Source organism: Strigops habroptila, chromosome 2 (assembly GCF_004027225.2).
Source record: "Strigops habroptila isolate Jane chromosome 2, bStrHab1.2.pri, whole genome shotgun sequence".
In the NCBI taxonomy this organism is placed as follows: domain Eukaryota; kingdom Metazoa; phylum Chordata; class Aves; order Psittaciformes; family Psittacidae; genus Strigops; species Strigops habroptila.
In genome coordinates this window covers 100,804,431-100,817,507 of record NC_044278.2, presented here as the reverse complement: position 1 = coordinate 100,817,507, position 13,077 = coordinate 100,804,431, and the positions used below count along the sequence as shown (strand labels likewise).

Genomic DNA, 13,077 nt, shown 5'->3' with positions numbered 1-13,077 from the left:
TTTCATTAAATGCTTTATTAGTGGAATTAACATTTTGATTTGCTGTTTTCTAAGACATTGCCATTCACTCCCCTAGGTTGAAGCTGTACATGAAGAACACGATACAGCAGTCCATGAGGATGACCTTTCGGGGTCTACAAATGAACTCCCTGGAGCATTTGAGTGCAGTGATAGCCTTAGTCTGGATATGACAGAGACTGAAGAGAAAGTTGACAGGCTGGAACAATTTGCTCTTGCCAGGTACTTGTATATGCTGTTATTTGTAAAAGTTCTTTTACACTGTACAATAAAGTGTTCACGATGTGTCAGTTAATGGAATGGCTATTTTGGCTACAGAAGTTATAAAATTGTCATGAGCTTAGAGCAGTGAGAAGACAATGTCCTAATTACCTGCGTAATTATCACACAATTAAAAAAACCCCCAAGATTTTCCTTCTAGGATAAACAAGATATGGTTTTTACACACATCTATGCAGTTAGTCATTATATATGTAATATAATCAAAAGAAAAAAATAGGATTTTTAAAGATTCAGAGTAATGGAAATACTGCTTAGTTAACTGTTTGACAGATCATCCTTCTGATTTCTTATGGGTCATGAGGAAGTCACAATATTGTCAAAAATCCTGTCTGTATATTCTTGAGGCTGCTGGTGAGTGTGGATGGACTACAGCATATATTGCAACAAGGCACCAAGATTTTTCCGTGCATTATGGAGATCTTTCAGATTTTGGATGCTGAGTTAGGCTGCAGTTAATGGGTGTTTATGGAAAGGAATGAGGATATATAAAGAAGCTTGGTCTTTGTCTATGTGCCACACATTTCAGAATCACAGTTCCTGTTCTTGGGAGCCATAGAAAGTATTTCTCCATCTCAAAGGGTAATAATGCAAGATCAAGTAGCTTAGTACCCTTTAAAAATGGAGGTCAGCTGGTCTCACTGACCATGGACTGCCAAAATAATGCTCTGTCCTAAGAACAGTGTGGAGGAGGGATGGATATTCTCCAATCCATTACACTGGAGGGAAACCAAGCAAGTCAGTGTATATAATATTTGTACATGCCAAGATTCTTTTCAGTACTTCTGTACGTTATTAAACCAATTTTTCCTAGAAAAGGAATTTTTCTTCATGGGCTTTACCCTCCTATGAGGTTTCAGCCTTCTTCCAAATGGTGATACAATAAAACAATTTAAGTATTCTGGGTTGGAGAAAGATAGATAATGGCTCGAAGATAGGGATTTGTATTTGGAGGTTTTTATTATTGCGGCCAACACTTTGCCAACCTTCAAAAGTCATTTGAAAGTTTATGAATATTTTTAGAAATGTGCTGTAATTAGTCTTGTGATTGTATCTCTCTGTCGTAGCCTACTTTATCTGCCACCTTCCTGATATTCTCCTTTCATCACAGCTTGGCTTTTTTTTTTCTCCTTCAGTTTTGGAGATGTTGATCGAAATGCGTCCCCTCCTCCCTCACCGTTTTTTTCTGCCATCCTTGCTGCATTTCAGCCAGCAGCATGTGATGATGCAGAGGAAGCCTGGCGTAGTCATATTAACCAGCTCATGTGCGACTCCGATGGTTCCTGTGCAGTTTATACATTTCATGTGTTCTCTTCCCTGTTTAAGGTGAGAAAATAAGTTGAAGATACACAATCAAAATGTTTAGATTGTGTGTGGCTGTTAGGATGGTTCTTGATAGTAGTACCAGTAATGAACTACTAGATATGTAACCACTGTAATTTTGCATGCTGCAGAATTGCCATACTAGATTTTTATGCAGAACTGTTTCCTATGACCAGTTTTGTCATAAAAAGTAGTACATATCTCATACTTGCAGGTTTGGAGATAACGTTATAAAATATGGATCCACTTTAAAGAGTATTTTCTTTAGCACTTTACAAGCAGCCTGAAACACTAACTGCAAGAGACAGGAAAGAGCCTCTTCATCTCAAACTATTGTATCTGGTCTTTCATCTCAAACCGTTGAAATTTGTCCATGCCCATGTAAATGTCAACATTATTAAATATTGTGTACCAAATATCCAGCTGCCATCATGTAACATAAATTCCAGAGACTGAGTCTGAAGATTAGAAATACATTTTTCCTTTCTAAAACTGCATGCTCACAAAGATAAGAATCTTGCAAAAAGATAAGGAAAAAAAGAGTCAAATGTACAAGCTGTTCTAAGGAATGACTGCCCTTTTTTATGTGTGATTAGTTTTAAAACCTTTTTAAATTGTTTCTCCTGCCTTATGTGGAGCAGCTGCAGGATGCGTAGCTTGCTGCAGCAGTGAACAAAGCAGCCAGGTAACTTCATGCAAAGTTTAAGAACCCGTGATCTCAGAGTACACGATTTTTTATTAGCAGTGGGTACCCTACTAATAATTATACAATCTTGAGACCTTTTTATATCTTTAAGACTATCCTTATAAGAAAGAAGCATCATACAGTAAGAATCTCTTTTCCATCCTGTTTCTTCTGTGCTCCACCAGAGTTCATTGCATGTCTTCTCTAGCTGGGCATTGTGTCCTCCTTTAAACATTGCACCACTGTAATGTTTGGGTGCCTTATAGGCATCCTTTTAAACACTGGTAAATAGCCATTTGGAAGGAAAAAAAATAGTGTTGATTTGAGTGCATGACAGTTCAATTTTGAAAATTGGTTCTGTGTTTCTTCATGATGTGTATTTCAGCTTTTCTGCCTTATTGCAGTCCTAGAGGTTAATAGCTCTGTGTAAGTGTTCTGAGAGTTATTTGTCCTTTTTGTTCTCTTTGAAGAGGTGAAAGAGAACTAGTGCCACACTTCTGAAAACCAAATAAATAATGCTGTGTAATGCAGGACCTAAACATTACCTGTAAAGTACCTGTTTTAACTTGCACAAACTACATTTGCTATTGTGCTTGCCCTATATTCAGAAGATGGCCTACTCATTTTCTGCAGTTGATACTAAAGGAGAAAGCTACAATAGTGCTCTCAAAAAAAAAAAAAAAATTCAATAGCAGTAATAAAAATAATTTTTTAAAAAGTGTTAATGGTATCAGCAAACCAGAATTTTCTACCTGAAGTCACAGTCATATTTTTAGTTTATAAAATATCTTTGTTCTCTTCTGGGTTAAAAGATAGGAGTATTATTTCCCTAGATTTTTTCATAAAATCCCAGTTTATCTGGAATTATATTGTGTTTGCACCATCAAATTTGCTACTCATCTGCTAACTTAAAAGACTTCTGACTCTCACCAACAGGAAGTTTCAGAAACAAGCCCAATATGTGCTAGGCTTGCAACGCAAAGTACTGCCAAAATATTTAACTGTGAAACAAAATCATTGTTTGGAAGAGCTTGTCAACTCAATACTTGGTGAAGTGAAAGAAGTGCATTTTCCAGGGCACCTACATTTCAGTCTGCATCAAGTTAATGGTATCTTGGATCTTTGCCCACAACACGTTAAACTTGTTTATAATTCCTGAAATTACTGAAGTACTTTTCCTGTAAACGTGTCATAGCTCAGAAATCTTTGGATTATCTTTACATCTGCCTCTTTGTATTTCATCAAATCAAATGTCTGCCAGCAGACCAGCCAGTTCCAAGACAAGTAGATTTGAGAGCTAGCAAATAGTTTCCACAACCAAGCCCTTTTATTGCAAGAAGTTCTATTCCCAGAAGAGGATACCTGAGGTTAAGAAGAAAACATTTGAGAATATTTTGTTATTATTTACATTGACACAGCAACTATATGCAGGCATACACCTATGCATAATATGCTGGCGGTTGGCATCATTATTCATACTAGTCCCATTTCATAAAATATACACTGTGTTTGGACTTTGCTTGAAAGATTTCAGCACTGTAATCTGCACCCAAAAGGACATAGCTAAGATGATAACTTACTGTAGAACTAATAGTCCATGTAATTACAAGATATATTTAGTGAAGTACTATATATACATAGATACCAAAGTAGTCTCTCGCTCTTTTACATTTTAATGCTTTTAAAACACTGTTCAAGACTTATCTTCTTAGCCATAGATTGATTGTTGCTTTTAGGAATATCTGAAAAGGAAAGCAGTAAAGGAAGAATATGTTTTCTTGAATCTTAACAGTGGACTGGTCAGCTTTTGATGAAGCCGTGACTGAAATGCTTTGAGGAAGTTATTTTCATGAAATAAACTAGAACTGTTAAAACACATGACTAGATATGTGCTGGAAGGGACCTGTTTATGTTCCTTATCTTGCCTAGGATAGGATCAACTATAACTTTCATGCTGGTCAAATGTTTCTTAACTTTTTTTCTCTAGACTGTTCTTAACCTTTAGACTCAGGTGGAACTTCACAGCGTTCCTAGGCAATGTAGCCCAATGCTTAAACTCACCTTAATTGCTTGAAAAAGTCTCTTTCTGTGTTTTATGCCCATTGCTTCTTGCTCTATACACAGTCCTACTTACTCTCTTCTTTGCAGTTTGAAGACCATTACCATGACTTCACCTATCCCAAACTTCTTTTATTTAACCCCAGTTCTTTCAGCCTTTCTATAAGCCACCTTGTTTTAACTTCTCACTGTTGCTATAGACTCTCTTCAGTAGTCTGTTTATTACTTGAAAAGCAAGAGCAGGTTCTGTATTTCAGCCTAAGTTTTTAGCAGCACTGACTATAAGAGGATTACCTATTTTGTAGAAGGTATTCCTGTTGAAAAACTTCTCTCTACTAACTGCTGTACATTTCCCACTTGTGACCCAACCTAGTGTGCAGATACTGTTCTGCAAAATTTTGCTCCGTAGTTATTCTCCATCCCGAACCTGCTCTGTGGACTGTTTCATCCTAGGTGTCCAACTTTGTCTTTCTTTTCATGCACCACTTCTCCAGTTTATCAAGATCAGTCTGAATTCTAATCCAGACTTCCAAGGAGTTTGCAGACCCTGCAGCTCAACCATCCATGCACTTAATAAGCATGAAGCATATTCCATTATTCAGTATTTTCATTAATGACTTGCTTAGTACCTGACACAGTCCCCAGTGGGATCCTACTCCATTTATCCTTGCAATAGGATAGTGAGCTGCTGATAATTAACTTCATGATATGGTTTTGCACACCTAGTTACCTCTAGACTAGGATTCTCTGCCTTATTTCTAAGATAGTAAATTAATTAATATATAACATATCAATTGCTTTTCCTCCTAAAATAAAAAATTTTAGCCCTTCATGAAAATTAAAGTTTCATATGATTTTTTCCAACCAAATCAGTACTGCATATTATTTATATCTTATATGTTCTCCCATTTCCTGAAATTTATGTTTAATTCTTTTGCTCTTGGGTTTGGGTTTGGAGTTTTTTTGAGATAAGCAGTTTGCTCAAGTTGTTACAACACCCTGGATTCTGTGAGTTCTCAAAGATACTTGTTATGGTTCGATGTCCAGTTGGAAGCCTGTAACAAGTGGTGTCCCTCAGGGATCGGTGTTGGGACCAGTCCTGTTCAACATCTTTGTCGGCGACATGGACAGTGGGATTGAGTGCGCCCTCAGCAAGTTTGCCGACGACACCAAGCTGTGTGGTTCGGTTGATACGCTGGAGGGAAGGGATGCCATCCAGAGGGACCTTGACACGCTTGTGAGGTGGGCCGATGCCAACCTTATGAAGTTTAACCAAGCCAAGTGTAAGGTCCTACACCTGGGTCGGGGCAATCCCAGGCACTGCTACAGGCTGGGCAGAGAAGAGATTCAGAGCAACCCTGCAGAAAAGGACTTGGGGGTGTTGGTTGACGAGAAGCTTAACATGAGCCGGCAGTGTGCGCTTGCAGCCCAGAAAGCCAACCGTATCCTGGGCTGCATCAAAAGAAGCGTGACCAGCAGGTCGAAGGAGGTGATCCTGCCCCTCTACTCTGCTCTTGTGAGACCTCACTTGGAGTACTGTGTACAGTTCTGGTGTCCTCAACATAAAAAGGACATGGAGCTATTGGAGTGAGTCCAGAGGAGGGCCACGAGGATGATAAGAGGGCTGGAGCACCTCCCATATGAAGACAGGCTGAGAGAGCTGGGGCTGTTCAGCCTGGAGAAGAGAAGGCTGCGTGGTGACCTCATAGCAGCCTTCCAGTATCTGAAGGGGGTCTACAAGGATGCTGGGGAGGGACTCTTCCTTAGGGACTGTAGTGGCAGGACAAGGGGTAATGGGTTCAAACTTAAACAGGGGAAGTTTAGATTAGATATAAGGAAGAAGTTCTTTACAGTGAGGGTGGTGAAGCACTGGAATGGGTTGCCCAGGGAGGTTGTGGATGCTCCATCCCTGGCGGTGTTCAAGGCCAGGTTGGACAGAGCCTTGGACCACGTGGTTTAGGGCAAGGTGTCCCTGCCCATGGCAGGGGGGTTGGAACTAGATGATCTTAAGGTCCTTTCCAACCCTTACGATTCTATGATTCTATGATTCTATGGTTCCTAGACCTCTTTAGCCAGTATTATAATATCATAGCATGTTTTCCTTAATCTGCAAAGATGTAAAAATATCCCAAGCCATTACTAGCAAGATCTGTTCTCACTTGAGTTTTCATAGATACCTCAGTTACCTGTACACTGGTGCTCTTTCTTGGAGCAATAAGGCAAAAGAAGACGTTAAACACATTGGTCTTTTCAGTAGCGTCTGTTAGTAGCTGTTTCTCTCCATTGTGATTCCTTGGCCTTCCTCTTCATTATTTCTACTTTGCTTCTTGACATTCTTCCTTTCTCTTACTGGTTTATTTGGCATATTGTGCCTACATTGCCATGCTATTGTTGGTATCCAAGTTAGTAATTTAACACAGTTTCACTTTCTGTTCTTTATTGCATGAGTATTTGCCTGAGTAAAATATCTGTGATGTAGCCAGGTGTATGTCTTAATACACCTTTCAGTGTATAGAATCTTTCAGTGGTATAGAATGTGCTTCTGCCATCTTTTTTTTTTCCTAAAGAATGGCTACCTCTTGTTATCTCCTTTCCCCATGAAGTTATTTCTAATGGGCTCCTTCCTGCAAATTCTGAATTCACTGAAGTCAGTTGTATTACTTCTGTAATCTGTTTCCTTCACTGCCTCAGAACTCAATTACTCTTCCTGAGGAGGGCAACCTAAGCAGGTTACCCAGAGAGCCTGAGGAATCTCTGACCATAGAGCTTTCAAGACTGCTAGACAAAACCATGCTGACTTGATATAGTGTTGGCAATAACCCTGCTTTGAGTTGAAGGTTGGATCAGATGTTCTCCAGATGTTCCTTTCAACCAACATCTCTCGGATTCTGTTCCACAATCTGTCTTTCTAAATTTCCTTCTATTTTCACATTCGCAGCTAGCTCTTTTCTGTTGGTTAGGATCAAATCTAGATCTCTTTCCTTTGCCAGAAGAATTGTCAGGAAGTTTCATGAAGGCTCGGACTGTATTTTTGTTTTCAGAAGACATTATAGTAGTAAATCTCCAACTGTCACCAAGCCCTATGATTCAGATGATTCTGCTAGTTGCTCATAAAAATAATAGTTTACCTGTTTTGTTGGTAATTAGTACAAGCCCTTTACCTCTACTACAGACTCAGTGCAGCCAAGAATCTGAACCATGTGCTGAGTGACATGTATAGTGCTTTGTTTCTGTGTTGAAGTAAGATCATAGAAACACATAGTAAGACAAGTATCAGTCTATCTGATTTCAAGTATGTTCACATGGTCAGTTCAGATGCTTTAGAGAGAAATTCACAAATAAGCACTTATGAAATTGGTCTGTAGAGGAAGTTTATCATTAACCATTTTATAAACTATTGATAGTGTTTACCTTACCTACAATATGAGGGCTTATGTAGCTTTTTTAAAAAAATCATGCAATCCAACAGCTTCCATTACCAATAAAGTCTGAATTCAGTTATTACTTGATTTTAGGTACTTAACTTCAGTGCTCCAGTGTAGGAACAGTAACAGGCTATTTATATGTCTGTCATCCAGACTGGTATTTGGGAAGCACTTCTCTTCACTGAGGCATGCTTATGGTAATGCAGGTCCTAACCTCAGAGAAACGCCTATGGTAATGTGGAATGAATCATACAAAAATGCTGCATACTTTTACTTTTTTAAATATTTTCATGTTACTCCCATCTGCTGAGCAGTTGGCCTTAGTGAGATGTATTTTGGCAGTGAAACCTACTGTGTATTTATCAATATCATTATTTCAGTTCCTGCAAGACTAATATATTGGTTTTATTTATTATTCATTTTATATATTAGTCACTGAAAAGAAACTATCATCACTAGAATGTTTCTTGAAAACTTTACTGGATTAGAACTCGAAACACCAAAAAAAAAAAAATCTTCTGAAAAGAATAATTCCCGGATGCAATGTAGTATTTCTGGAGTCCTCCCAAGAAGCAGAAAAATTTTAGTAAGAAGGTTTTTCCCACAGGGGAAAACAAAAGGGTTTTTCTGATTTTTCCATGCTGCTGTTTGGCATTAGGATGTCCATTATATTATCTGATTAGCCACTTGACATGGAATACTAATAAAACAATGCCCGGAATGGGCAAAAAACATCATGTGCTGATCAACTCTGTTAACTCTGTATAGCCAAGAAAGAAAAGCTACCTGTGGATAAAAGGGTTTATAAAGGTTGAATCATCCCTATAAGAAAGAATGTATTTCAGCAGTAAATTATTATGAATTGTGTAATTAGTTTTGTAGTTGCCCAGCTGTACGCTGTCTCTGGCATAATAACTATTATTCAGAATCCTTGAGCAGACGTTCAGTTCTCTACAGGGAGATGGTCTCTTTTGCACATGTTACTGTGTGGAGAGAAAAAAAGCATGCCATTTGCTTGCAAAGTAAAGAAGCTTGTGCTTGAGTGAAGAATACAATAAACTGTATTTTCCTTTCCAGAATATTCAGAAAAGATTCTGCTTCCTAACCTGCGATGCAGCTAGTTACTTGGGAGACAACCTGCGAGGAATAGGCTCCAAGTTTGTGAGGTCTTCTCAGATGTTAACATCATGTTCAGAATGTCCCACCCTTTTTGTAGATGCAGAAACAGTGAGTATATTTCTTTTCAAAAGGCATGTGCTTATTGCAGTGTGTTATTTTACTGGCTCTTTCACTTCTGGGCAACGCCTGAGCATATATGTCAAAAAGATACTCACCTCCTATCTCTAATTTTATATCATATTTTAACCATATTTCCATTAATTTTCTATATTATTTTATTAGGTAGGTACTGGCAGATGGGCAATATAGAATCATAGAATCATAGAACAGTTATGATGTGTTAAGCCTTTGTGCCAGAAAACAATAAAAAACAGGTGCCTGCTTGACCCAGCTGGCTCCACAAATGAAAAAAGAAGCTATTTTTTACGTAGTTCAGCATGAGAGATGGTAATTTGTTTAATGGTTTCATTTGAGTCAACTGTGATGTGAGCTGGATGATAAAAATAAATATTAGATAATGAATGAGATGACCCTTCCCACTGTTTTTATACTGGCCCACTTTTATGCAACAGCATCAGGACAGTGTGGCCTAACACAAAAGTAGGAACTTGCAAAGTGTGATCTTTGGTGTGACTGTGGAAGACTGCTGTGACTGTGGAAGAGCTGTGCCTTACAGCATTAGAGAGCTGTGGAGATTAACTAGTTAGGCTTTGTGCAGTATTTTGTTGTCCTCTGCAAAGGTGTTAAGCACATAACACAATTTCAATTCCACATTATCATTAGTGCAACTTTTGCTATTGAGTTTTCAGTATAGTATTCTATTTATGTATAATTTTGCATAAATATAAATACTTTTCAGCATTAGTATCTGTAAATCTAAGTATTCTTTTGCAAGATCTTTACTATACTTTCTGCTCTGTTAATATTTTTATTCTTTTAAAGTGATATTACTAGACCTTTTGATTTCATTTCTTCAGCTGCTCTCTTGTGGCCTTCTTGAAAAGCTGAAGTTCAGTGTTTTAGAACTACAGGAGTACCTGGACACATACAACAACAGGAAAGAAGCAACGCTCTCGGTATGCTGGATTATGTTTTGTACATGTGTATACTTGTTTTGTACGTCTGTATGCTATGCCAGGAGACTGCAGATACACTCAGTTCTGGTTAAACTAATATTCAATAAAAAAACATGTTTCAGATACTGGGTTAATGAAATGTTTCTTCCTGAACATATGAACCAGAACTAAAAAAAATAGCTATTGTATCCCTTAATTTTAGAAACATGGGCATCTTTAATATTCCAGGTCTCTCCTTTCTCCTATTCAGTAATTAATTCATTTTCTTGATTTATGCAATTCAGCTACCAGCAGAAATTGGAAGTACACTTTTTAAATTACCGTCAAAGCAAATTGTCACAGTCTGTGTGAATAAAAAGTGCAACTGCAAATTTTTGTTTGTTAATATGCTGTGCTGTGGAACTAGGATTTTGCTTACTTTTCTTCAAATCAAACCATATGTTGTATTCATATCTTCTTTTAATTTCTCTCTCAAAACAGTGGCTTGCAAACTGCAAGGCAACATTTGCTGGGGGCTCACGAGATGGAGTTATTACCTGCCAGCCAGGGGACTCAGAAGAGAAGGTAATGAATAAGCAGTATTATTTCTCTTCTGTAAAGTAACGTGTGCTAGATCTTGTTCTCAGACCCAGAAGAGCCTGCTGTACTTCCTCCTTGTCTCTCTCCTGGGCTTGGGCATAATCCAGTTTTCACACTTAACGCTCAAAGATACTGTTGCCTTAGCCCTGGCCACAGTAAATGGGAAGTGTTCAGAGGCAATACTGCTGCCTTCCTAGTCTAGACAAGGAAGCAGAGCTAACTCTGTCTGGGTTGCGCGTGCTCTCCCTTTTAGAAAGATCTTTCAGCAGCAGTTGCCCACAGCACAGAGTCTCTGAAAATCACCTCTGGAGTACTGCATTTCCACATTATACCCATTTTATCTACGGCTGTTACAGACTCGGTCTGCCCAACAGCAAGATTTGCCTGGCTGAAATACACTTAGATTAGTAGTTATGAAATAATGATTGTAAAATGGCCAGTGAAATAATTTATGCTGTAGATAAGTACTTATAGCTAAGGCAAAATACCACTTTTGAACGAGTTTTACATGCACATGTGCCTATATATGTACATAAGTATATATATTCAGTGTGTTGATTCTAGTTAACAGATCAATCTTTTCAGAAGTCAGCACCATCAGCAAACATTTCTATTACGTAATATATTAAGTATAAGAAACAGCTGGTATCTTAGTGGCATAGAATGAATTGAGAAATGTTATTTTGTGGGGTTTTTTGTGGAGTTTTTTTTTCTTTTGTAGATAAAAGAATAGAGGGATGGGGAAGAGAGGAGGCTGGAAAGAATTAGCCAAAATCAGGAAGCAGCAACAGCATGTAGAAAAAAGTGACATCTCCTCTTTCCATGTATTTTAACTTACAAAAGTTAATGGTGACATTTTCAGAACACACAACTGACTGTTGTAACCATTTTTTTTCAAATACTTTGTTTTATTCTTATGTTGGTTTCAGTTTGTCTTCTCCCCCAGTTCACTTTATTTTCTTCTGGTTTTATCTTAACCTCTCTTTCCCACTTCTATGTATTTGTCTTCCTATCTTTGAACTTCCCTGATTTTTATTTTCTATGCCATTTCCCAAGAATCCCAAGCCCTTGCCACCCCTGCATTTGGGTTTCCTTGACCTTATTAGCAAATCTAATTTGCTAATAAGTCCTGTGGTGCAATCACAGGCAGTGGGAAAACTGTTCAATCTTCCCTCGCCTGTCATTGGCACCAGCAAAAGTGACAGGCACCTTCCAGTGCATTTAAATAAGATACTGTCTCTTCTGTAATAGTAATTGTGTACAGGGAAGTTACAAGTGAGCTATTCTCAAACCTGAAAAAGAGAGACCTGGAATACATGCTACTACTTCTCTTGCAAGTACATCAGGAGAGAGAGATAAAGTATGCATAGGGAGTTGTAACTATTGGAATGTGCATGCTGATCATCTACATTTTCTTTTTTGAAAAAGTAGAGGAGAAAGAGTGCTGAAGAGAAGAAATAAACTGTGAATTGAGCTCAAATAGCTGGCCTAAATGCATCTAAAAGTTAGTAAATGTCATGTTCCACTTGTGTGGGGTTTTTTCAGCTAGGTGTTCTCTGTTTCAGAATTAAATGTGTGTTTTGTGAAGCCACAGTTAGTATTTTTACTGCTTATCAAATAGACTGAAAAGAGAAGTTTCTCACTCCTTCAGGAGTCCCTGGTTTCTCCCCATCATTGTTCCTTCAGCCCAAAATGCATTATTCCTTGGAAGTTGACAGGACCCTTCTCATTCATCTCTCAGTTGAAGAAGCGCTTCCCAACAAATAATCTGTTTATTCAACAAAAGGGTAATGGGAGGAAGAGTCCAGGGAAACTGATGAGTGTGATTAGGAAGGGACAAGGAAAAATTACTCCTAGACTGTCAAGTATTTGTTTTCTTACATTTCCTATCCTCTTCTCCCTCAACCTGAAAGCTAAAGAATCTAATAATTATAGGAAAAAACATTTGTCTTACAGTGATAGTCACAAGGGAACCTGCCTAAACTCATTGAGGATTAGACTAGGGCCTGAAATCCTGCTGAAGACTTCTGGCCTAAAAAAAATTGCTCAGCTAAGCATAAAACCTGGCTGCTTCTGGAAAAGGTTTGTAAATAATTGTAAGGAGAAAAAAGCAACGCCTTGCTCTACCAAAGGCAGAAATCTTAGATTCTCAGAACTCCCCACTTGGTAAAAAAGTTGAAGTGAAAATAGTCCCCTCTACAGACAAGACATAAGACCAAATTCAGCATTAGCACAAGCAGTTGCGTCACAAGTGCCTGCCGATGCTGGTTACTAACTTGGCACCAGTTTCTCTAATCAGATCTCATTTCAAAATAATTGCACATGATTTGTTGACTATTGTTACTGTTACTAAAAATGGGCAAAGGCAGAAATTGCTTATTCTGACATTGAAGAAGCTTGAAATAGAAGTTGTCTAGGTCAGCTGCTAGAGCTAGCAACTTTCCTGAAATTGGGTGAAAGCTTCATGTCCCAGAATGTCTTCTCCTCTCCCCCTGCTCCTTATTCTTGCAACAGA

General features: G+C 38.2%; 1 protein-coding gene across 13 annotated transcripts in view; it reads left to right on the top strand.

Annotated features, from left to right (window-relative positions):
* FRY (FRY microtubule binding protein) overlaps positions 1–13,077 on the top strand; it is a 232,117-nt gene that overhangs the window by 209,134 nt on the left and 9,906 nt on the right. For all 13 annotated transcript variants that reach the window (XM_030475571.1, XM_030475558.1, XM_030475572.1 and 10 more), the window contains 5 exons: positions 77–240; positions 1,434–1,623; positions 8,866–9,015; positions 9,885–9,983; positions 10,464–10,547. In XM_030475571.1, the coding sequence (XP_030331431.1) occupies positions 77–240; positions 1,434–1,623; positions 8,866–9,015; positions 9,885–9,983; positions 10,464–10,547 (687 nt within the window). The remainder of the gene's footprint in view (positions 1–76; positions 241–1,433; positions 1,624–8,865; positions 9,016–9,884; positions 9,984–10,463; positions 10,548–13,077) is intronic.